This window comes from Choristoneura fumiferana, chromosome Z, assembly GCF_025370935.1.
Source record: "Choristoneura fumiferana chromosome Z, NRCan_CFum_1, whole genome shotgun sequence".
NCBI classification, from domain to species: Eukaryota; Metazoa; Arthropoda; class Insecta; order Lepidoptera; family Tortricidae; genus Choristoneura; species Choristoneura fumiferana.
Genome location: NC_133472.1, coordinates 28,913,669 through 28,941,058, shown reverse-complemented (window position 1 = coordinate 28,941,058; position 27,390 = coordinate 28,913,669). Strand labels below are relative to the sequence as shown.

The following is a 27,390-nucleotide window of genomic DNA, read 5'->3' as shown; positions in this document are numbered from 1 at the left end:
TTCTATAAAATAAACATATTTACACGATTATTTAATGATAAAATGATTGTTAAAAACAGTGGTGGGTTCATTGAGATGTGAATATGATCGGGATTGGCGTTCAAATTTAAGTAACTACGGAGTAATCGTGAAAAATTGCTTTGTTTACACGATTGATTTTTTCCATTGAATAGTACTTTAGGTACTCATTTAGGTACCGATGCTATTATTTCATGGAGATATCCTGTGTTTCCCCGTATTCGTTAACAATCTCTTTTGTTTGAGAGGCCAAGAGAACCTGGCGCTCGGCACACTTAACACCCTCCAACCTAAGCTGAATTCTGTTGGATATGCTTAACCATAGTAATGTGAGGTCAACTCACGTTGGTTATGTATTTCATCATCATCAGCCGGAAGACGTCCACTGCTGATCAAAGGCCTCTCCCTAAGAACGCGGCAATGAACGACAACTCGCCACATGCATCCACCGAGTTATTTGTCTCATTCGTTTTTCGTTCAATTCGTCTTTCGTCTCATTCTTTATTCGTCTTTGTTCGCTATCTGTCCCTATCTTCCTAAGTCCAATTAACACGTTCTGTCCTAGTGACACAAAGTCTGCGACTTTTTAGTTCTTACTCCTATGCCAGTGACACGTATACGTGATTTTATGTTAGAGTAATTTTTCTGCGATTTCGTAATATTATAATTTAAAAATGTACCTACTTACAGCATCGTGCGTGATCCTTTTTTTAACTGACTTCCGCTTTGGTTTCAGCTTTGGTTGGTTTTTAAATTACGAGGGCTGCACTGAAAGTTTCAGGAATCCAAAACTTGAAACTTAATTATGGCACATAATATTATACCTTTTTATAATCTCTAAAGTTTCAGTATCTTAACACACTGGCCACATAGAAAAAAAAGTAATGGTTCGGTTTCAATTGTATTTTTGAAGTCGTCGAGTCGCTGATGAAAATGGAATTGTCCCGTGAAAACTTAGTAATGATTTATTACGATTTTAAAAGTGGATTAACACAAAAACAATGTGGAGACCGGGTGATTGCTGCTTTTAGAAAGAAAGAAAATCCATTTATTCACAACACAAGACACAACAATAGTATTAAGTACAAATAAACAACACGTAGGAAAGTATATGTCATTGCGGTTGTGACTCGGACACTGGCTCAGCATAATGCTGAAGCGTTAATAATAAACACCCCAGCGCTGATTTTCAGCCAGCACCGTTGGTGACCCTCAGACCGCTACAAAGATATACTACACAGTTTTATTACTATACATAAAACTACATAAATAGATAATTTGTAAACTATGAAACATATTATTTATTTTATGGCTTTTAAAGACATTAACATTAGTACATAAACATAATTATTATACCTATTATACACTCACTTGCCAAATATACAACACCGTTAGGTACGCGGGCTAAAATGAAAAATGAAATTAACAACCGAAACAAAAAAGAAGTTTTGTGTAATAGTGCTGTATAGGAGAGGAATTATAGCTTTTGAAATGCCAACAAATAGCCTTTAAGCTGTCGCTCAAAGGTATACCTGCTAGTCACTCCCGAGTATAGGAGGAGGTATGTCATTCCATCACTTAGACGCCGCGAATCTGAAACTACCTCGAAACGCCGCCGTCCTGTGCGGAGGCACAATAGCCTTAAATCTGCGCACACTTTTTGACCATGTGATTTGTTTCAAAAAGGTACGAAGGCGTCTTGTGCCGCACTACACCGAACAAAAGGGTCGCCAGGTGCAAGCGCCTGCGAGCGTGCATGTTTAACAGATCAGCACAGCATTCAAGTACGGAGTGACATGGGACCGAGGAGGGACTTTGGAATAAAAACTAGCACATGCGTTTTGAACTCTTTGAATCAATCTCCTAGAACTACCAAGTATACAACCATCATAAACGACATCGCAATAGTTCAATATAGACAATACGAGTGACTCACACAGTTGGACACGCAAATCCACACTGAGGTAGTCAGCGTTATGACATTTTAAACCCAACAAAAATAAAACACTAGCGAACGCAAGGAAAAAAAATAGCGTCCAGTATTTAAAAAAAAGTACGAATTTTACCATGGAGGTCAGACAGACATTGCGTTTAAAAATGTTGGAATCCCAGATTCCGGATACATAAGTAGCAGCCCTCGTATGTTATCGAAGCTTTTTATAAAACATCATTAAAATCGGAAACTTAAAGGTAAATATTATTCAAACGACATAGCTAACGGCTAATAACGCCTAGCAACCAAAAAACGCTGATAAAAACACGTTTCTTGTATGACGACCCCCTTTTATTTGTAACTTTATTTTATTTTTAGGATTTGTTGTTATAGCGGCCACAGTAATACATAATCTGTGAAAATTTCAAGTGTCTAACTTTTACGGCTTCACAGAAAGAGACCCGTGACAAATAGACGGACGGATAGACAGACAGACAGCGGAGTCTCAGTAATACATATAATAGCGGTAATACATATAATAGCGAAGTCTTTGGGTACGGAACCCTAAAAATGATTGTTTTCAGTAAAATTAGCTATCTGAAGTATAAGGTACATCAGGGCCCACCATTTTTTCCTCCAGGTTGCACCAGGAAACATCGCTTCATAAATTATAGGCAAATTCGTGGCAAATTCAAAAAGAATCAAAAGCCGTAAAATCCAAAATTGTAATTTATTCCTTAACTAAACCCGGATTTTTAATCCCACGAAAAAAATGTAAACAGTTTCGTCATTGTCAAAGTGACATTTCAGGGGATTTCAAGGTATGAACCCGCTAGAAAACATTATATAAAGTTCTGTTGATGCCATGTCTTTTCCTATTTTCGATAAAAGAGCCGTTTTTATGGGAGACAACTTTACAAGTCGTCTTTTGACCGAGAAGTACTTGGACCGGAGTCCATCCTTTCATACAAAAATGAACGAAAAACAACGGAAAACGTAACCATGAACAACTAAACTACAATAACAATATAACAACAATGTCGACAGTAAAAAAAATAACAGAACAAGTCACTGGAAAACGATTACGAATTCAATCTCGAATTTTAGTGCATTGAGTGACGTCTCGCGGCAAGCGGCCCACAGCTTAAAAACCCGGGTGTAATACCAGGACAATAAATAAATTATGCATACGAAAACAGTACTCTCTTTGTAAATTTAAATATTTTATCTTGATTAAGAAATACAGTTTTTTTATGGGAAGTCTATTTCTGGCAAATGTAGAAAGAATAATATATCTTGAATTCTGCAAATGTTTTTTGATAACGGCAACACCTTTGTTTATATTTTTTCCATGGGATTAAAAATCCGGGTTTATGAATAGCCGATTCAGTCAAAAAAGATATGAATAGCGAAAAGACGATCGAAAGCGACGAGTAGCGAAAGTGCCCTAAAAAGAACGAGACGAGTTGCCAAGAACGCCAAAAACGAACAACGAACGAATGTGATTAAATATAAAGTGATAAAGTGCGGCTGATACTAAAAACAAGAGAGACAAACAAAAACTTAGGCCTAGGAAGACCGTGGCGAAAAGCGAATTTAGACTTATTAAGAATGAGACAAGTTACAGAATTGGACTAAGGAAGATAGGGACAGATAGCGAACAAGAGTGACGAACTCTGATGAATTGTAACTGGTATAATATCGAAGGTGACGATAATATAGAATGAGATGTAATAAGAATTTAACGAAAAACGAATGAGACAAATTACTCTGACACCGGGATTGCAATTCGAATATTCAAAAGAACTAGCCATCAAGAGTGAACCTATAGTCGTCTACCTGAAGGGCTTCTATCACTTCTCCTGGCTCGTTCTGAGGCACTGACAGCAAACTAGATTAAGATTACCTAGATTAAGGTTAAATAGGAGAGAAAAGAAAAAAGGTTTATTATTTTTTGCTTTTCAGTTTTTTCGGCGATTTTTTTTTTTGTTAAAGAGTTTTTTGACAATTTTTTTTACACCTTGGGTTACATTACTGAAGTTTTAGTATGGATACCCAATTTTTTTTGAATATGTTATAGCCTATATCAATCGGAGATAGTGTAACTTTCCAACGGTGAATGATTTTTTTAACGGTTACACTGCCACCTGACTTCCACTGGTGCCACCGACGCACGTGTGAGTTCAAAATGTATGAATAACTATGATAGCGGCACTGGGCGAAGTTCCGAAAATGCATATATTTACTTCAGAGCCCACGGGTCATTACATTTTCTACAAAATAAGAAGAAAAACATATGGAAAAATAATTAAACTTTATTCAGTAATTTTCCGAAGGAAACATTAACAATAATTATAAACATACATGAGGAATTAACATCAATCAGTTGAAATATTTTTCGATAATTCTGTTAAAATATAGTAACATTGAAATTAGATCTTCGGACAAGGAGTCTTGCGCAGATAGTTTTTGCCGGAAGGTAGTTTGACCACAGTCACTCCACTAGGGAATACCTTACTCACCTGGTCCTCGGGAACAGTCGGAAGCACCATACAGTCATCTCCCATCTGAAATATTAATAACACAGTTTAATTAAGCACTGCATGTGACGAGAAATCAGAGTGTGGATTTATAACAGTTATAACTCGTATACATATGTTAGACAAAAACATTTATTGCTACTAATATGTATTGGCTCTGTGCACGACATCAGCGCCACCTAGCGTTCGCAACTTTTTTGGCTCTGATGCTCTGCCGTTTTGAAATTTCATCTCGACGTTGTGATAAAAATCAAACCTATAACAAATTATTTTTTATTTATAATACAAAATTACTGTGATACCGTGATTTGGGTGGACTTTAGGTTGTGAATTCATTTTTGTTGGTCATTAAAATTAAATAAGGTAAGTAAAATTTATTCAAAAAGTGTGCTTTATTTTCGTTATGTCAGTGTTTGTTTACTTCATGTTTAGTTGTACTTTTACTGTAAAACGAAAATATGAAGCTCTTTTTTTTTTTTTTTTTTTTGACTGGATGGCTTATCTTTTTGGTTTCTTTGAATAAAAGTATAATTATATAATTGTTCTTATATCGCTAGTAATAAATTAAATATCGTTTTCAGATCAAAATGAGTATCATTTTGAAGACCGGTTTTGTGACTCAACATAAAATTTCAACCACAAACCGTTTCATAAGGAAAATTGTTGCTGGTCATGTCCGAGATGTAGAGGAATTAAGAACAAAACAGGGACAGTGTTCAGAAATTCAAGCTCGCATCATAACACAAACATCTATAACTAAAAATAAGTCTAAGTAAGTCTATACAAATTATTTTGTTGATGACAGATTCATATGAGTATGACAGATGACAGAGCCTAGATTATTTCTTCTTTTGGCCACTATGAGCGCTGCGATAGATTTCACTACCCTACCTAGTACTTCGCATCCTCCCAATACGAGGGCTGATGTGAACGTATGCTGAAGGCAAAATACTATTGGCCTTTGACATAGTCTTGTACAGTCACCTACATTAATATCTGCCACAGCGGAGCGTGCAGAAATATCTGATACGTCCTATATTCTAGAAATAGAGTCATATCAGATATTTATGCAATCCTCGTTGTGTTAGATATTGGTGCTGGTGACTATACGGTAGCAAACCGTATAGTGAAATTAAGCGCAAAACACACACAGGACGGGTGCGGGTCTGGAGGAGCAGGTCGGAACTGCTGCGGGCCTATATACGTAGCTGTATTGGGAGGGTGCGAAGTACTAAGTGGGGGTAATTAAATCTATAGCAGCGCTCATAGTGGCCAAAAGAAGAAATAATGTAAGCTCTGTCATCTGTCATACTCATATGAATCTGTCATTAACAAAGCAATTTGTATAGACTTTAACTACCAAATTTTAGTAATAGATGCTTGTGTTATGATGCGAGCTTGAATTATTGAACACTGTCCCTGTTTTGTTCTTAATTCCTCTACATCTCGGACATGTCCAGCAACAATTTTTCTTATGAAACGGTTTGTGGTTGAAATTTTATATTGAGTGATACTCACAAAACCGGTCTTCAAAATGATACTCATTTTGATCTAAACACGATATTTACTTTATTACTAGCGATATAAGAACAATTATATAATTTTACTATTATTTAAAGAAACCAATAAGATAGCTTTATCTTTTCGTTTTACAGTAAAAGTAAGTTAAGTACAACTAAACATGAAGTAAACAAACCCTGACATAACGAAAATAAAACACAATTTTTGAATAAATTTTACTTACCTCATTTAATTTTAATGACCAAAAATGAATTCACAACCTTTTGTCCACCCAAATCATGGTATCACAGTAATTTTGTATTATAAATGAATATGTTATAGGTTTGATTTTTGTCACAATGTCGCGATGAAATTTCAAAACGTCAGAGCATCAGAGCCAAAAAAGTAGCGGACGCTAGGTGGCGCTGATATCGTGCACAGAGCCAATAGGTACATCATTCTTTCATCAGGTATTATGACATGGTTGTTTACCTTCCAGTCTACTGGTGTAGCGACTTTGGCCTTATCAGTCAACTGCATGGAGTCCAGAACACGTAGAATTTCACTGAAAATCAAAATGTTAAGTTTATTAAACAAATAATTTTGTAGGTGCAAATACGAGCCCCAATGCAAAAGAGTTCGTCTACTTACTAGTAAAACTGAAAGAAACGTTTGTTTAAAATTTAAATATAGATTAGTAATACTAGTTTAAGAGTGTAGTAAAAAACACTACGTACATTATTACTTCATAATCTTTATTTCCAATACAGTATTAAATAATAAAAAAACTTGTTTTATTATTATAAAAATAATTCTTCTACCGATGTCCACGCATAAAAGTTCGGCTACCGTAGTCAATCCCGCAAAATAGTTCGTCTACCACTTAGTTGAATCTTCTTTACTACCAAAACTGCCTTCGTAGGGTTTTTTTAGAGCTAAGCCAGGCCATCGTCGCCTTTGCTGTGAGACAGAAAGCACAATCTTGTTGAAGTGAAGGCATTTTGATGTTTCAAATTCGAAATGGATGGCAGTAAACCCGTTTCCAAAATGTTTTGGTATTTCATCTCATTAACAGTCCCTCCTACAAATTGCAGGCGACCCACACCTTGTGCTGACATGCAATCCCAAATCATTACCGAGCCAGGAAACTTCACCTTTGTCTTAATTCAAGCTGTATGAAATACTTCGTCTTTAGTTCGTATGTTTTTTTTCCGTTCATGACCGATAATTATATCAAATTTGGATTCGCCACATCATATTATTTGCCGCCACTGATCAGCAGTCCAGTTTAAGGGATCGAGAGCGAATTTAAATATATTTTTTCCTGTAGTGCTGTGACTGTGAGCAATGGTGTTTCTTTAGCTGTACACAAATCATAACCCATTCTATTCAGAACTCTTTTGCAGTTATCGACCGATACATTTTTCTTAATCATATCACGCAATTTCACTGTAAGTTTTGCTGCCAGGGCACGACGGTTTTTCTTGAAAATTTTCTTCAAGGGATTATTTTATTAATCCCCGACGCAAAAAGAGGGGGGTGTTATTTAGCTGCACTCTTAATACGAAGGCGGCCCGGTCTCTTGAATAAGGAAGCTGTGCCGTTATTTCCGTCATTCAACGATTCAGGTGTAAGTCTTTGGTGATTTGGTAAATAATTTTTCCACTATTACTACTACAAATTTTAAGTTTTCGCATTTCTTCAGCAATGGGTTTTCCACAACTCGTATTGATCAAAATAATTAATGAAACTAACGAATACTTATTTGGAACATGTCTTTTTATACCCTGTTACATCTTTACTGTCAATTAATATAGATTTTTAATTTTAACCATATTTATATCATATTGCTAAATAAAAAACTTAACAAATAGTTAACGCTAGCCGTAGACGAACTATTTTGCATCAAATAAGAACTAGACGAACTGTTTTGCGTGAGCATTCGTAAAGTAATATATACCTACAGAATATCTATAATTATGAAATAGTGATTATTTTTTTAGTGACCAAATAACGTCGTTTTGATGAAGCATTATACAATATAAATGGTTTATAGCTAATGTACTTCCGTAAAACAACAAATTGATATTTTATTTAGATTGGCTTCAAAATGTATAACTTGGACGAACTCTTTTGCATTGGGGCTCGTATTGGCGGCAGAGTAAAAAGTAATTATAGTGACATAACTAACTAAGTACAATAGTTGAACATATAATATCGCAGTTTTTTGTAGACATTGATATATTCTTCAAAATTGTGCAACGTTTTTAGGGTTCCATAGTCAACCAGGAATCCTTATAGTTTCGCAATGTCTGACGTCTGTCTGTCTGTCCGTCCGCTGCTAAGCTCAGAGACCGTTTTAGTAGTTAGTTAGTTAAACTAGAAAGCTGTAATTTGGCATGAGTATAATACATATCAGTCACGCCGACAGGTAAAATATATTATATTTTTTTAAGGTATTTTCCATAGACGTAAAGTGGGGGTGTGTACCTTTTATTTTTCTTGCATTACTATATAATTATAGTTTTATTGATTTATTTTGTTTGATTTCCATAGATTTTTATTTTTATATAAATTAAAAATGATTAAAAATATACTGATCGAAAAAAATCTGGCTCTCAAATGTATGCAGTACTTTATAGGAAATTTTGTATGAAGGCAGGGCCAAATATTTTGCCGCTCAGTATATATGTATATGTAGTTTTTTTTGTTTGTGGCTGTTGACACCTTAGATGAAGATTTTGCTTTATGCACTAGAATATAAAAAGTCATTTTATGTCGCGTAGATCCAGCATAAACAAGAACTTTACGAGCATGAAAAGCGAAAAATTAGTTGGTTTATATGTTTGGTTATTTCTATGAAGCCTAAATTGAAAAGGTACTTACTCAAAATTACGGCCAGTTGTAGCTGGATACAAAATGGAAAGCCTGAACTTCTTGTTGGCATCTACTATAAAAACAGCCCGGGCAGTCAGGGGCATGCCTGCTGCATCTAGTTCATCTTTGTCCACCATTCCCAGTTGGTCAGCAAGCTTCCGCTCCTTGTCTTCAATGATAGGATAAGGAAATTTCTCATCATCATTACATCCTGGAGTTTAGAAAAAAGATCTTTTATTTATGGAATTTTAGACTGACCAGTGATTAGAATAGACTGTCAATTTACTTACATTTTGCAAGAAGAAGTAATATAGAGTTGTTAATATCACCTAATCCAGTGATTAAGGATGAAAACAATAAATCTGGCACCTATACTAATCTGTATTTATTTACAAATCCTAGGATCACACTATTTAAGGTTTAGTATTTTACTTTAGGTACTTTTTATTTTAAGTATAAACATGAAATATGTTTAAGTAGTGACAATAAAGGTTAATTAAAACAAGCCTAGACTAATACATTCCTATTGAAAATGAAATGTAATACATGATTACAAGATTCAGCTTCTTAAAAATTAGTAACAAGTTTCAGAATCCTAGGATAATGTGGTATATTCACTCTTTTATACTCCAAGTGCTGGCTAAGCATCAGCCGATGTTCCTGCACCCTGACTTTTGGCCGGAGGGTGTAGTCTTCCATCGCTTTAGGGAAGCAATGATAAAAAAAAATCCCTCAATAACGAAAATACAAACTGAGACATGGATGCACAGAAAAACCAGAAAAAGAGACCAGCACTGTGAATCAAACCCAGGTCGGTCCTCAGCAATCCGTGCTGCGTGCTATAACCCCTACACCACTGCTGGACAGGAATCTAGACACGAATTTTTCCTATGCATACATATCTCAGGTTGCTTATTTCTACTACCCTCCCTCTCTTCCTCAATAACTTTTTCCAAAATTTTTTTTTTGTTTTTTTTATATAATTTGAATTTTACAGTGCATTAGTTTTACTGTAATGCTGTAATTTTTTATTGGCAAATAAATAAAATAAAATAAATAAATTACTCAGTCATTACTTTTACCCACAAAGTGTAGGTAAAGTTATTTGGCCTATCCCATCACGGCTATGACTGAAAAATTTGCATTCTATGATGGCTTAGGTCAAATGCTCGCTAGCTTCAGTAGCTAGAGTTAAAACATAAGTTGGCACAGAATTCTGCACTGGACAAGCCCAAGGACTATGAAAAAGCTGTAACCATCAAGTGTTGATTGTGACCAAGCTTGAAATGTTTAACCGACTAACAAGTATATAAAAATAAGACTAATTGTGTATGAATAGCATGGCAACTTTGTAAAAATCATCTTGTAAAAACACAAAAGTTGAAATCTTGTATACAGGGCCACCCTCCAGTAACTGGCCATGTAAAATTATTAAATTGATTAAATTTTGAATTCTATAATATATCCACACATTTAAAGTGAATACAAACAGTAAGTAAACTAAGAAATAATTTGAATATGTAATCTATTTTAGTGATTCAATTTATACACATACAAATTAATCATAATTACCTGCATAACACTTAATGTCCTTGCACCAGTTATGGTGAGAATCTATGGTATCACAGGATAGGCCAATCACCTTGACATTACGTTTAGTAAACTCTGGATAAAGTTGAATAATTCTGGCAAGTTCAGTTGTGCACACTGGAGTGAAGTCTGATGGATGTGAGAAAAGTATACCCCAACTGAAATATACATAAATAGGCATTGGAGTTTTCATCGCATGGTAAGACGTTAGTGAGCCACAGTCGACATTAGCAATAAAATTAAAACTGTATTCATACTCATTCTCAATAATTTCTTTAAGTAGTGAATTTAATTTTATAATCAAGGACAAGAATGTTGACGAGTAGATGTATAACTATGCGCAAAAATATTGCATCACTTCCCATACAGTTGCATGAAAAATTTAATAGTGATGTGGTAGTTTTGCTCGTGAGTATATCACAATCTTATAATTTGGTCTTGAGTCAGCATCAAATAGTTCGTGACAACCAAAGTTCAATCAAAAACTAAAAATAATAATTAATAAATAATATAATTTGAATCAGATATTGCTCACGATTTTAGAATTAAAAAAATGAGTGAGTATATAATGAATAGGAGTTAGATTTTATTGCTAATGTCGACTCCATGGCTAGCTAACGTTTTACTGTGCAATGGAAACTCCGATGCCTATAACATAAATATCAAATCACAAAATAATATGACAGCTTGTACCTTAAGAGGGTTTATACCTGCTGAGCTGGCATTGTTGCATTTTTGTTAGTTGTTCTCGATTATTCCATAAAAATTGAATGAAAATCAATGATAGAACTCTTCTTAATATATTTAAGTAAATGTGTCTACTCCAATAATTATTCGTAATAGACTTTTATTTTCTTTAAAAACCGTTAATAAGAAAATAAAAGACTATAACGAATAATTATTGGACTTGACACATTAACCTTTTTATTAAAAACAGTTCTAACATACCACATTTTTAATTTTCATTATTTTTTATGGAACAATCGAGAAAAACTAACAAAATGCAACGCTGCTAGGTCAGCAGGTATAAACGCTCTTAACAGCACAATGGTTTGAGATGGCCTAAGCAGTATTTACCAAACAAATACAGTATACCTTGATATGGTATACTAAGTTTCTGATTAAGTACCTATATAGCTCTATCCTGACGGTAATGAAACACCAAATTATACAACTTGATTATGAATATGGAATTAAATATATTAACAAAAACCTAACCTGAACGATAAAAATAATTACTTTTTTATATAACTTACGATTCGCCCAACCACTCGTGGAAATTTATTTCTCCTTCAGTAGTGTTTGATGTGAAATTAGGAAACACATCACCCAACAATAACATTTTTAAAGCTAAGTATTCGTACCCGGCTCGAAAAAGTTTTAACTGTAAATTCAAAAAAACAGGTGTTGAGACTGCTGTTAGTGCTGTTTGCAGTCACTGATGTTTGTAAAGATGGAACTCGAAACACACAGACTTTTCACACAGAACTATCTTATTCCGCCGGTACAGAAATTTATTTAATTATCTTTGCACTGATCCCTTTTTTCTCTTGTTTTAAAATGGATTTCAAAATTTTTGAATTTGTCAAACTTTTCTTCAGTTTTCTTTTTCTTTTTTTAACCTGTAACCTGTTTGGCATTTCATATTCATTCTGTGCCCTATTCTGCCAGGCCAGTTCTTAAAGTTCGTCTGTTTTTAAAGCGTCTATCACACAAACTGCACAGCAAGTATGTAAATTTTTTCATGTGTGGCAGACTTATAATTCTAATGCATAGATTTTATGGTCGGTTGGATGGATGGTTGGATTGGAATGGTATTAAAGTTACGTTGGCTATAAGCTTCGTTCGTAGTAAAAGGCCTGTAGGGCGGGCTACGCTACTACGAAATTCGAAAATCGAAGTTTGTATCGTGCCGTCTCGCTGACGCTTATACTATTTAATATACGACAGTGCGAGGGACGGTACGATCGTTACGAACCTCAACCAATTTTTGTAGTAGCCGTGCTGATCGAGCACAGTTTTAGAGTGTATTCACATTATCCGATCCGATACGGTATCGGACGACGATGGACGACACGGGATAACCGAAACCATGTGCTGTTTTCACATATTCCGACAAAATTGCTCCGATACGGCCGGCTCAAAATGGCTGCCACGCATCGGGCCAATATCGGGCTCTGCGCACACAGACAATTTAGATACACGCAAAGCACACATACAAACATTATCGTCTAACAGCCCACGGGCGTCCGATGGTGCTGCCAACATTCGGAGTCGGCTTCGACATCCGAAATCGGGCCGGAAAATGTGGAAACGCTCTAAAGCCGTGCTCGATCAGCAGCACTACTACAAAATTTGGTTTGTAACGATCCTACGAGTAACGATCGTACCGTTCCCTCTCACTCTCGTATAATAAATAATATTAAGCGTACATATATTATCATACCTTACCTTATCATACATTTTACTTGCCCCGATTTTGGGTCGGATATGTGAAAACGCTCATAATAGCGCGATTTTTCGATGAATCCGCCACATGAAGTGCTACTAGCGCTAGCATTCGTATGTGCGTAAGAGATTCACTATATCGTTTCTGACGTGAGCGACAGAGATGTCAACAGCAACACCATAGACCTATACTATTTAATTTTGTATTTATAATATACCTAATATCTCTCTCTATGTATTTATTTCCTCTGAGAGCAACACGCGCTTAAGTAAAGCAGACAGAAAATTGTAATTAAAATTACTTAAGTTTATTTAAGTATATGAAAAAACTAGCACGTATTTTTTACAAAAATTATAATACGATACTTAATAATAATGCACACATCATAATCTTCACTCCACAGACTACTAAGAGATACTAACGCACAGTGTCGCACAGCCACGCACACGCAAACACGTACACAAAACCAAATGAGGGCTATCGCGTATGAATTCACCGCTAGAGGCGCTAGTGTAGCGTGAGGTCTCCCGAAATGTCAAATCTCATAGTTTTTGGGTGAGCTACGCGGGTTTATTTATAATTAGAGTTATTTTGTGAATATTTTGCAATATCTTAAATTAATTATGGCAAATATGCGTTCCGGGGCAATGAATATCTGTGCTTTGTGACAGTTTTGTCTTTCGAAAACCTTTGTCCTCCCTTTTTCCGAACAATACGGGGACTATGCAACACTGTGGCATGCTCGATATTTTTATGGTACGGTTTTAAGGAGTATTCAATATGTTTTTAATCTAAACTTTGTTTTCACGCCCGTAATAACAGACTTTGAAAGCCACATTTAAAACCTCACGCAACAGTGGCGCCATCTAGAAAAACAAAAAACGATAGCCCTCATTACATTGGTTTGGTAGCTACTTACACCCGACCCGACCGACCAACACACAAGTCCAACCGAACACGAACCGACCGAACCAAAACTACCAAACTGAAGTTAACTGAACTGACTGACTGAATCACAATCAGTCAATGGCGTCACCGTCAACGATTTAGTTCGTTACGCGCTTTTTGCTCTAATCATCTATTATTATCGCAAGTTGGGAGTTGATATTTTGCGTATATACAGTTTCTACTTTCTCAGGTAAGTCGAAACAGTGTTATGATTGCATATCTGGCTATTTCCTGTCGCGATGCGTCTTGCTGCCCCTGACTCGACTTCACACAAAATGGACGTCAAATTGTATTTTGTCGTGGTTATGTAAAAAAGGTTTTGTACGCTTTGTGATTGATCGCCCTGCTAGAAAATCTATCAGTATAACAGGAAACCTTTAGCAGATAATAGAAGATTTAAATTCTAGTGTCTATTCTATCGATAATTCATTTCGATTGTTTGACTGCCAATGATAGGCATACAGAGGCACGGCATGGCTGGCTGGGAGTTAAAATTATTGAAACATATCTTTGTGGTATCATATCAACATATTGTCGCTCTCTCTATTACTCCTGATAGGGTAGTTCTAAGAACCTGTAGCTATATTAATAGCCACATCAGTTTATTTACATGACATGGTTAAGTGTCATTGTCCTCTTTTATTCTGAACATTAATAAAAATATCTATACTACATACCTATTACTATTAAAACTAGAAAAGTATGTACTAGCGCATGCATAAACCATACCTCAACTTGATTCACTTCACTACCATCCAACTAAGAGTTGATTATGATTAGTAATAAAACAGTATTTTGGAATTGACAAATTTGTTTAGTGTTGATTATTTACAAAACATTAACTATCTTAGTAAAGCTCTTTCTGTTTGCATTATTGGCTGGAGCGATTGTTTTATGATATGATTTGCATTGTTTTTGGTGTTGCTTGTAGAATATCTCATTATGTGAATATTATATTCAGGGGCTGTTTCACCATCCATTGATTAGCATTAACCAATGGTTAAATGTGATGCTGTCTCCATATATTCAAACAAAACAAATAGAGACAGCATCACACCTAACCGCCAGTTAACACTAATCAATGGATGGTGAAACAGCCCCTTAGTCATGTGTACCAAATGATAGTCGAAATTATTATAAAGTTCAGTTAATATATTTTAAAATTGTTCATTTGCTTAGTGCCTGGCTCTTTTTTTACATACATAACTTAATCAAACATAGCACTATAGGAGGCATTATATGGGCACTTCAGTTGGTAATGTTTACATAAAATACATTTTATTATGCTATTATCCATACTAAGTATTTATGAATGACCTAGTATTTTAACCTGTTATGTCGAAGTAATGTAATATCAAACTTAAATCAATAATTTGCCAACATAATGTATAAAAAATTGACCCTCAAAATTTTTGAAAAAATAATAATTATATATTCCCAAAATATGCCGAGGTAATGTATAAAATATTTATATAATATTCAATATTACTTGTTTTTTTTTTTCAAAACATATTGGTTTTAGTACATTTGGCTACCTAGGTACCTAACGTACAGTGCCTATTAATAAGTAAGGAGTAAAAATACTAAGTATAAATACTTTCTTCTGACAACTCGATAATATTTTTTTTCTTTGTAAACACTACCAACTGACGCACCCGCTAAATGCCTCCTCTAGTGCTATGTTAAAACATAATACAATGGTTAAGGGTCCTTACTTCTTATACCTATACAGTCACCAGCACCAATATCGGACACAATAAAGGGTGCATAAATATCTGATATGACTATTTCTATGGCCGGTAGGACACATCAGATATTTTTGCAAGCTCTGCTGTGGCAGATATTAATGCAGGTGACTGTACTTTTTGCACTTAACCTATTTAATATCCATGTGAACTAAAACTGAAGTAGCAGTAAGATTTTTGTTTGTTTTGTCAGTGTTAGTAACAACAAAAATCTTATTTTGTATCAATCATGTTTGTTTATTGGTTTTGGTGTTATTATTCACAGGTGTTTTGCTATTATATGAATCACAACTTAGTATCAGTGAATGTGATCATCTATTAAATGCAAACAACTTTGAATGGAATCCAAAATGTAGTTGATTATAAGATTTTTATTTTTATTTGTTTCAGATAAAATACCTGCAGAGGTTGCTATGATCAACAAATTGTTCTGTAAATACATACATTAGTAAGTTATACAGTAAACCAAAATGCAGACCATCAAGTGTGTTGTGGTGGGTGACGGTGCGGTTGGTAAAACATGCCTTCTCATCAGCTACACTACCAACAAATTTCCTTCAGAATATGTACCTACCGTCTTTGATAATTATGCTGTAACTGTCATGATTGGTGGAGAGCCATACACCCTGGGTCTCTTTGATACTGCAGGTTAGTTATAATTGTTTTTAGACTGGTGTTTATTTCTTTCAGTAATTGCAATATAGTCACAGCTACTGTTCATAATATCTTTTATAATGCATATAATTGAACCAATCGACTTTGCGACACCCACACAGAATACATTCACAGTAAATATTCTCTAGTAATTTCCCTTGCCAGGCTGTGCAATGATATTGTATCATGAATGGTTTGAATGTAGTGGATAGTGTTTTAACTGTAGATAACCATTGTTATTTTGTATATGAAGTATTTGTATTGTCATCTGAAAGACATACAGATGTTCGATTCACAAGAGGGGGCACGAATGGATTGAACAAAAGTAATGTCACTTTGACATTTTTGTTGGAAAATGACAGGTGCATGACATTTTCATATTTGTGTTATGTTTATTCAAATGGGTAACACAGATACTTTCATTCACTCATTCGATCCATTTGTGCCAGCTCTCATGAATCAACCTGTACATACCAAGTTTCAAGTCAATGCCAATAACCAACCATTGAAGAGTTCCCTCTTGTGGGGATAATACTGGCTGGACCATCAGGATTTCACCAGATTATTTGTATTGTCTTGTCATCAGACTTTCAAGAGTATGAAGTATGTCAAATTTCACATCAACTTGATCGCTGGAAGTGGGTGAAATTTGACTCCTATGATTTGATTAGTGAGACACATTAGGTGAAACTAAAGAAAAGCTAGTGAGAATGAAAACCAGAAAACAAGAACCTGTTAAGTCTTGTGGCAAATTAGTGCTGCCCTACATCAAAAAGGCTTAGGTAAATGATGTATTTAGTTGCATTCTGGTTTTTAAGCCATGACTAAGGGCATTTGGTACGGCACCATAGAGAGTAAAATCTTCAAAGTACCCTGGTTTGATAATTCCAGCCTCCCCACGGATCTTGTGTGGGCTTTTGTGCGGTCTGGTCACATTCCACAAAACTGTTTTTCGAATTTGATGAGAGTTGTACAATCACCTCTGTGTATGTATAGGTTGTAATAAGACTGAAGACTATTCATTTTCTTTTGGAATGTGATCAAAATAAGGACATCAGAGACAGGTATTTGGATGGTATGGGCTTGTTTAATGGAGGTGTAAATGTAATTCTAAGTTGACCGCTTTCAGAAGAAGCGATGCTGATTTACAGGTTCACTAGACAAGCCTTTGCATCCAGAGACGTGGCTCCAGTGCAAGGGAGAGCGTAATATCTGTAATGTGTTGTATAACTGAGGCTCCCCATGAGTACATAGTCACATTTGGTGTACTAAAGCCTCATTAAAATACTAGATTAAAAATATATAAGTATATCTTTTTAAGATATCATTGGTGATAAAACCGTCCAGAGGTACACTTTCCCTTACATTTTTGCCAAAATAAATGATTTTGTAAATAAAAAAGCAAATAAATAAGACTGAATCAACTGAAAAAAAGCTTATTACAAAAACTACTTTGGACTAAACAACATTTATTGATTTCACAAAAAATATGTGATAATGATATGATAATAATCTGGTCCTCAAATGTATGCAGTAATAGGCAAGTTTATATGTAGAGTGGGCCAAATTTTGTGCTGCTGAGTATATTTCACAAAACTTTGAAACAAGAAAAGAAGATGCTGCTGAAAAGTAGTTGCTAAGTATGAACTCAATTCTAAATTTCTAATGTTATTCTGAGAAGACTTGGTGAAGTCTAAGAATTTCCTGGGACTTGAAAACTATAGGCAGAGATTAATAGTACTGAATATTTTTATTACAAGCTTTTATTTAACTTGCAATGTTTGTATGTATGTATGCATGTCAAATCTTGCAACCGAATTTTGACCCACTTCCGGTGGTCAGAATGACTTAAAATTTGACATACTTATGTATGTGTAAATCCGGTGACAATAAATGAATCTGGTAGTGAAATTTTGGTAGTCCGGCCAGGAATGTCTGCCTGCAAGACAGAACTCTTCAATGGTTAATGGCATCAATTTGAAATTAAGTACGCAAATTTAGTTTGGATGACAATGCAAGTACAGACAAGAAAAAGTACAGTCAGCAAAAAAAACTTCTATTTAAAATGAAATTTTTAGCAAAATATTTTATTTGCAGGACAGGAAGATTATGACAGGTTACGGCCACTGAGTTATCCACAGACGGATGTTTTCCTTGTTTGCTTCAGTGTTGTGAGCCCCAGTTCATTTGAAAATGTTAAGGAAAAGGTATATACCTACTGAAATACTTTTTTTTAATATTGCTTTAAAGATTTTTTTTATTCCAATATTTACGTGATCATCTAATGGCACTTAAATATTTTACAGTGGGTTCCTGAAATAACTCATCATCAGCAGAAAACACCATTCTTACTGGTAGGAACACAGATTGACCTTCGAGATGACCCTGTAACTATGGAAAAGCTGGCTAAAATAAAGCAAAAGCCTGTTTCACTTGAACAAGGGGAAAAACTGGCAAAAGAACTGAAAGCTGTTAAATATGTTGAATGCTCAGCTCTAACACAGGTCTGTACTAACTGTCATTTCAATAAATCTATTTTATTCTTTTTCCACACACACACACACACACACACACACACACACACACACACAGGAAATCAAAAGTGAAATCAAAATGCCTTTTAAAATAGTAAAGCATAATTAGGGCAGCAGCATAATTAGTTTTTGTGAAATAGTGCATTTGGCTTAATATGGATAAATTATCTTTGCCTTTTCCTCATAAATTAAATTATAAATAATTAGTGAAAATACAACAAATTATATACATCATAGTTAGTTCATATAGAATTGGTACGGAACAACCCGACTCATAATTTTTAAGTTGTCAATAAAACAAAGTATTTTTGGTAAAAAAGACAAATAAATATATACATTTATTTTTAATTACAACTGACAATATTCATTTTTCTTTGTTGTGAAACAAATTTCGGGGTTTTGTCGTGATCGATTTCATATTTAATCAGCTGACCAACATTTTTACCAACTTACTTGGCTTGTTGGTTTGACGTGGATCGTAATGAACCAATGTTTTGAACAATTCTGCCGGTCTTGTTTAATTTTTCTTTCATAATTGCCCAATAATTTTCGATTGATTGACACTGACCTGGCTAAATCAGGCCAAAATTTCCCATGCCTGTTGTGGCTTTTAATAAAACTCCTTTATGAAGGTACTCAGCTTTGATGTAATATCATCATCATCATGTCTTCATTTTTGACGCTGTAATGAAAACTTCTGTCTTGAGACCGCAGCTGCAGATTCCTTGCCATATCAATTTTTTTTTTGCGAACTTTTCATATTTGACTTACTTATATTTCTCATCAACATTTTCTCTTGTGTTGGCCTTCTAAAATTTAGTACCTGGTAGTTGATTTAAATCGAGTTTTACGTACGTCTCGTCGTCCAACAACAAGCAAAGTTAAAGTTTGACAATACTTGGTTTTTGCCTGTTTGGTTCTATTTATCTGTCCGAGTTGGTTATTTTATATCTCTATAGCTCTTGTAGCCTGCTCGAAGGTGAATCCTGTAGTACTGTGACTGTGTGAGATAGTTTAGGATTTGGCTTGACTGACCTTATAATTTTCATCTCCAGGTTTTTGTCCTTGGTTCCCTATATTTGATTCGTTTGAGTCTTCCTATCGAAAGAAAAGGTCTTCTTGTATCGTTTTATAACTCTGCAGACAGTGGTCTTCAGAATTTTAACGGCCTTAGCAATCTTGGTTCACAATTAATTTCCTATTTTCGGTTTCCAGTGTCGAAAACTAAAATACGCATAAAGCAAGCCCTAAAGTCTTGTCATCAAATTGCGATAGTCTTTTTTTATTTATCCCTAATTATGTGCTATTACATATTCTAATTACTCAAAAATATTGACTTTACATATCAGAAAGTGAAATGCATTGTTTATGGTCAGCGAAAAATTAAAAAGTTAAAAAGATTGCAGGCGCGCTAGTTCGACAATAATGAATTAGCGCGCCTGCAATCAGTCACATTTTTTTTTTCAAGTTAAAAAGGCCATGGAAATGTTGGCACAAGTCGTGTACAGCCAAGTCTAATGGCCGGTATCAGATATTTTGTTGAACTCCGAACTTTTTCTATTGGGTCTGAAATAGCTTGTGGTGTTTTCGGTGGAAAATACACCTGCAGTTTTTTTTTAAAAAAGGCGGAAAGCATAAGAAAAATATTGGAATAAAATTAAATTTTATATATATCTTGAGAAAAAGTTTATTCTATTTCAGAATTATTCACCATTTTTGAGAAAAAAGCTTTATATTAGTCTCGGCTGGAATAGCAATTGCTGGCTTTGTATTAGTTAAACGTTTAATAGTCATACTCAGCCAGCAATTGCCTACCTCCAGGCCACGACAATAATCTACTATTAATGTTCCAGAAAGGGCTGAAGAATGTGTTCGACGAGGCCATACTGGCAGCTCTGGAGCCGCCAGAGATTGTGAAGAGAAAGAAATGCGTGCTACTGTAATAACGAGTCGCGCACGCATGCCGCCGCGCCCGCCCGCCGCCCGCCGCCTGCGCACTTGCGGCCCGCCCACACGTATAAAACTAACACTGTAATATTCAACTTATTTTTATAAACTTAAAATTATTAAATATTATGCCATAACTAAAAATAATGAATATTACAATACGATAAATGGGTTTTATGCTAGGACATATGTTATTCAGGCCTTTACAGTTTTCCATTTAATATTATTTGTAATGAAGACTATTTTATACCCAATATGTCTTTTATAGAAATTAATATTATTTATAAATATTACAAAGTCTGACGTAGGTATTACTAATTTTCACTATTGTTTGTGCAAGATGAGCAAGGGACTTTGTAAACAAATCTGAAAAATAAAATTGCCTTTGCAGTGTTTGCTGAAATGTCAGGAAACTTCATGCACAATTTTGCTATGCACAGTATCGACTATGCATTTCTTATTATTTAATTACGATTTAATAGTTTCACGCACGCTTGTTTTCAGAGACAAATCCATATCTGTTTAGTTATATTTTAGCGGGTCATAATTTATTTTTTAAAGAGCTTTATTATAAAATAATCCTAATTTCTTTGGATATTGCTGATCCACTATTCGTCATAATATGAATTAGGCTGTATTATTTATTGTCCTATAAAATGATGTACCTACCTATACTTGAAACGTTTAGGTAATGAGGGCTATCGCGTATGAATTCGCCGCTAGAGGCGCTAGTGTAGCGTGAGGTCTCCGAAATGTCAAATCTCATTGTTTTTGGGTGAGCTACGCGGGTTTATTCATAATTAGAATAATATTTTGCAATACCTGAAATTAATTATAGCAAATATGCGTTACGGGGCAATGAACGTCTGTGTTTTGAGACAGTTTTGTCTTTCGTAAACCTTTGTCCTCCTTTTTATCCGAACAAAACGGGACTACGCAACACTGTGGCATGCTCGATATTTTTATGGTACGGTTATAGCGCGAAAACGGTAGCCCTCATTGAGTAAATGTAAACAAACAACGTCAATTTGGTGTCTTAAATATTGAAATATCCCCATTACACTATCTAAACATTTACATATCTGTATTGAAATACACTAGTCTAGTTTGTATTACAATGATAGATTAGTATAGATTGTAATGAAAAAAAGTTTTTACACAGGTCGAGTAAAAATCAATCTTAAGTCAATGTCATAAAGACTGACATGGAAAAACATTTCTCACATTAACTATAAAATGTTTAAAATCCTTGAATGTACCAAATCTGGCAGCTGAAGTTTGTTTTCATTAAAATTGAGTTAATTACCAAAACGTTTCAAGTATAGAAGGTTTGAGAATAAATTCGATTTGTTTTTATTGAACAATAAGTTCTTAAAAGTAATGAAATGCTTCAAAGTTATTTGGCTTCCATACTTAACTTATATACACTATCTCGTGCCGCATCTGGAACTTTATTGGGTTTGGTAGTAATTTTAATAGTTTATAACTTCACGACCAGAATTTAGGGTATTTTGACTTATGATTATAAATGGATTCATGAATATTGCAACTGTGAATCTGCGAAACAACATGTTCGGGAGACCTACCACTACCACCTAATACAAAATCTTATACTGTATTAATAAAGTATGTGAAATATCTGTATACAAAATACTAGATCTTGTCTAAGTTTGTCACTAGGTATTTAATGTTATTACCTAAAGTGTAGCAACAAACTTGTCCTCATACATGTGTGGCCCAGAACCGGGGATAATATTATAAACACAGGTTCTAGGTCACCGGTAATTGGATCATCATGGTCCCACTTACTTAATTTTTTTTTTTCTAACAAACTTAACCGTAAATTCAATGTACGCCATCCTAGAACCCAACTGACGTCGCCTGTCACGCTACAAATATCAAACATTTTGCTTTACATTGCTTCTTCGAATAAACTAATGAAAAAAAACGAATTCTTTTTAAAAGTCGCTGAACTAATGTTGTTCAGTTTGACGAGTACGATCTATGTTTTAATTATTTGCCCGTGTTACAGGCCACACCCGTATTATTGTTCAATTTAAGGAAGTGAATGAAACAACTAACATATACACTACATGAAGTTTTGTGGATTTTATACAGAGTATCACTATTGCATATATCACATCCTGTGACTATACATTTTGATTTTAATTACGATGGCATTGCGATTTTCGACTGAGTTAAATTGATTCATTCCATTTAAGTTTGTCCTATTTTTACTCGTTATTGAGCATTATTTCTAAATGCGATTAACATGTATGTAGCTTCATTCCATGAATTAAGTTTCCTTGTGTATGCTCTGTATATGCCACGGCACTACATCACAACGCACATAGTTGTCATAAATTGTAATGATGTTTAGGTTCAACCTAACAACGTTCTTATTTGTAATTTGAGGCATAGTGAGAGCGAAGTGGACTCGCCTAATATGTACATTCATTGTCGTCAAGGAAAACACGTTATCAAGATGATCTGCAGCGGCGTCTGAAGTAGTCTTTTGCAAAATTTTGTAAGAATTTTTTAACAGTAATACAAAAACAACCGTTTTTGTTTAATCGAAGTCTACTTTAGCCGACACCGTTTTTATATCTTTACATTATTAATCATTGTATGTAATCGAATGCGACACGACTATCTATTTCCCTACGAAATCTTCTAAACTAGAAAGTAATTTATATTTCAAAATTCATAAAATAATGTAATTTAAACAATTTTAGTAATATAATAATACTTACATTTACAACGTAAGTAAGACAAAAAAACACCGTTCTGAATTACTATTCGGAACGGTGTGTTTTTTTTCTTACGCATACATTTGCTAGCATCGCGGTAGTACGTAAGTGATCGAATGTTTTATACCTACTCTCTACCAGATGGTCCTTGGCCAGACAGCTAGTTCCCTGTCCCTGATTGATATAGAGCATGAAGTGGGGTTGTCGTCGGTCGTGCAGTGATGCAGTCGACGTCGAAAATACTTACCGATAGTCAAGACACCGCGATGCCTATGCCGGATATGATATAGCCGCGTATAGAAAACTCACTGGAACAAGCTTACTGATTGCTGAAAATTGATTGTTACTCTCTTGCGCCTCTGTCCTCAAGGCGTGTGGGAGCAAAATTAATTTAAGTAGTTCTAACAATTAAGCTAGTAACACACTAACGCCGGCGGCGGAGCGATGCGGCGCGGCGCGGGGGCGGTGCCGGTTGTAATTAAATAATTATTCGAGCTAAGGTGAAAGAGGGCACACAGAATACCGCGCCACGCTTATTTCCCGAGCGGTATTGTGTGCCCTCTTTCATGTTAGCTCGAATATTGCAACCGGTACCGCCTTCGCGCCGCGCCGCACCGCCCCGCCATCGCTCTCCGTGTGTTTTAAGCTTTAGTTCTTTTTTGCACCAAGCTTACGAAATATTTTGTAGTTATCGACTTGGTAACGGCAATTCCTTACAGACAGACTGTATACACAAGAATTTATTCGTTTTGACTCGTAAGTTAAAATGGAAAACTAGACACAAACAGTCTTTAAGTAGTTGTTTTTAAAGTTAGATGGTTCAATTGTGGAAACCGGAACATGACAATAATTTTTAAAACTACTTTTGTACAAAGTAGCGGCAAGTATTTACCTATAGTTCGGAGGTGCACTAAAAATCCATTTGATTCGGGATCAAACTGTTCCAACAGATATTTTTAGCACATAAACTTTATTGTAATGATATGTTTTAATTAACTAACTGAATTCACTATCTCTTTATGAATAAACAATGGACAAATAGGACTAGTTAGTTCATTACCTCAAATCAAAAGCATAAATTCCTTGTAGCGATTCACCGAATCGCATTTCACCCTACGAACAAATAATAAGTAAGACTTAGGTAGACTTAGTAGATTTCACCTCGATCGTATATTTAATTATAGCGTTGTCACAATCGTTCATTTTTTTAATCGCTATAAATTTTAGTCGCACTTCACCTCGATCGTGCATAAAGTACCTATCCCATTGCGTCTCAATCGTATTCTTTTTTAGTCGCATTTCACCTCGATCATGTATTACTTAGTGTATTTTAGTGCAAACATCAATTGAGCGCGTCATAATTAGAGTCCCACGCAAACATCGATCGCGGCGAAATGCGTCTTGGGTAAAAAATACTGCACGAAAAATGAGATGCTAAATTTTATTTATACTAATGTACAATCGAATTTATTTACATCTGCACACTTACGCTATCAAAAATATCTGAACACGCCCTTACGAGTAAGCCTCTACAATAGAGTCGTGTTCAGATATTTTTGATAGCGTAAGTGTGTACATGTAAATGAACTCGACTGTACATTAGTAAAATTAAAATTTAGCACCTCATTTTTCGTGCAGTATTTTTTACCTTCTACATGTACCTAAATGAACGCTACTGTAAAAAGCTTAGTTAAGTTAGCTCGAGGTGATATGCTATTCGGTGAATCGCTACAAGGAATTTGTGCTTTTGAAGTAGAAGACTAACAAATGGAATAGGAATGTCCGTATTTTGACGTCGACTGTAACAACAATTGCTAGTATCGTTTTTATGACATATTTATAAACATTAAATTTAGATTTAAACGCAAACCGTTAACACATGACTGAGATGGTGCAATATAAAGTAGTATTTGTAATAATTTACGACCATTGGGGCCCTAAATTACGAGGAATCGAACGGAGCATACTCAGCACGGTCTTGTGTTATTATTATGTATCATTTCACTGAATATCGCAATTACATAGGATACAAGAAAAACTTCACCGAAGTATTGTTTTATTGTGTGCATATTTAAATACTACGTGGGTTTTTTTAAAACATTATATCACTTTATTATTATTGGATATATTATATTTTCTTGTGTCCGCAAGGTAGTTTTAGGTGTATATTGAATTAAATATATAAGTGAAAATATTGGAGTGTTTTATTTTGTGGTTACATAAGTATTCAACTCATCTCACTTATACCAATATTATACAAAGGAAAGATTTGAATTGTTGGATGTTTGTTACGAATTAACTCAAAAACCCTTGGACCGATTTTAAACATTAATTATTTCACTATTAGAATGCTAAATTATTCTTAAGTACCGTAGGCTATATTTATTAACCAGAAAAAATGAGGGTTCTGTACTAAACTTCAATAATGTGCCTCAAAGTGTAAAAAAGTTGCCATAAAACATTTCATCGCATGCGCTTTGGAAACTATGTAATTATATTGATGATAGAACAAAAAATGTTCTACGATATAATGGAATATATCTATATCTACAAAAAACTGCGCGATACCATATTATTAATTATTATGTCCAACTATTGTAGTTATGTCACAACTGCTTTTTAAAAATTTAAATGTTGACTGAAATGCCGACTAAAATCATACCACCGTACCTTTGTATTAATCCGTATCCAAATAAATACTTTCATATTCAAAAGATATTACGAATTTAAAAATATCAATCTAACCAAAAATGCATTTACTCTACGTTGACGCGCCCCGGCTTCGCGCGGGTCGGGTGTTGATTTTGGGGTTTTGGGTAATGGGGCTGAAAAATGTTTGTAAAGTGCCCTCGATTAGAGACCTTTTTAGAGTTCTGTGCCGAAAGGGTCATAAAAACGGGACCCTATTACTAACTCCACTGTCTGAATGTCTGTCACTAGGATGTATCTCATGAACCGTGATAGCTAGACAGGTGAAATTTTCACAGATGATGTATTTCTGTTGCCGCTATAACAACAAATACTAAAAACCGAATAAAATAAATATTTAAGTGGTGCTCTTTACATCAACAGGTAGTTGCTTGAAATATTCACAGAATATTAATTTATATTTTAATTCACTTAAAAATAAATAATTAAATTAACGTAGAATAAAATAAATATTTAAAGGGGACTCCCGTACGCCAAGCGTGTTTTTTGTCTAATGTTGTACCTATAGGTACGGAAGTCCGACTGGTACTGGGCCGTTTTTTTATTTTGGCCGTGTGAAGCCGGGGCGGGCCGCTAGTAATATTATAAATGCGATTATGCGAAAGTTTGTAAATCTGATGGTTTGTTACTTCATCACTGCTAAACCACTGAACCGATTAAAATGAAATTCGGTATACAGATAGTTAGGACACCAAGGACATACCTACTCGTAGGATAGTTTTTATCCCGGAAAATTGCAATTGTTAATAACAAGTTACCCACGATTAGCAAATACATTTTTCTCAGTCATTCTACTTTCCGAAAACAAGATGGATCACCAATAAAATAAAAACGCTACCGCTACACATCCTTGATACGCATCATCGCACCGCTCGTTACCTCGCACATCTTTGTTGGAAACAGTCACAACGTTGGAAATCCTCGTAGGTACCACTTAGCTACCTCGCATATCTCCGGTGGAAAGGCGACCTTGGGTTCCACTTTTGCCAATTTGGCTAAAGAGCCCTAAAATATGGTGAAATAGGATCAACCTCTGCTAAGCGCAAAACTCGGTAACGGCTGGACTGACTTCACTAATTATTAGTTATTGTCAGGGAAAGGTTGTTATGGAAGAAAATTTCAACGGGGCGAAGCCGCGGGCAACAGTTAGTATGTAATAAATATACCGCGTAGGTAAATACTTCTTTCTTTTGGAA

At 34.9% G+C, this 27,390-nt stretch overlaps 2 protein-coding genes across 2 annotated transcripts; one reads left to right on the top strand and one right to left on the bottom strand.

Annotated features, from left to right (window-relative positions):
- Positions 1-4,246: 4,246 nt before the first annotated feature.
- On the bottom strand, positions 4,247-12,936 carry Prx6a (Peroxiredoxin 6a). Its single transcript, XM_074095696.1, has 6 exons — positions 12,910-12,936; positions 11,715-11,842; positions 10,441-10,616; positions 8,878-9,079; positions 6,484-6,556; positions 4,247-4,518 (listed from the first exon to the last, which is right to left on the bottom strand). The coding sequence occupies exons 1-6, from the start codon at positions 12,919-12,921 to the stop codon at positions 4,384-4,386; spliced, it is 726 nt and encodes a 241-aa protein (XP_073951797.1). The 5' UTR covers positions 12,922-12,936; the 3' UTR covers positions 4,247-4,383.
- Positions 12,937-13,850: 914 nt separating this feature from the next.
- Cdc42 (Cell division cycle 42) lies at positions 13,851-25,679 on the top strand. Its single transcript, XM_074095689.1, has 5 exons — positions 13,851-14,045; positions 15,991-16,248; positions 18,352-18,461; positions 18,561-18,758; positions 20,642-25,679. Exons 2-5 carry the CDS (start codon positions 16,071-16,073, stop codon positions 20,729-20,731), a joined length of 576 nt encoding a protein of 191 aa, XP_073951790.1. The 5' UTR covers positions 13,851-14,045; positions 15,991-16,070; the 3' UTR covers positions 20,732-25,679.
- Positions 25,680-27,390: the final 1,711 nt, after the last annotated feature.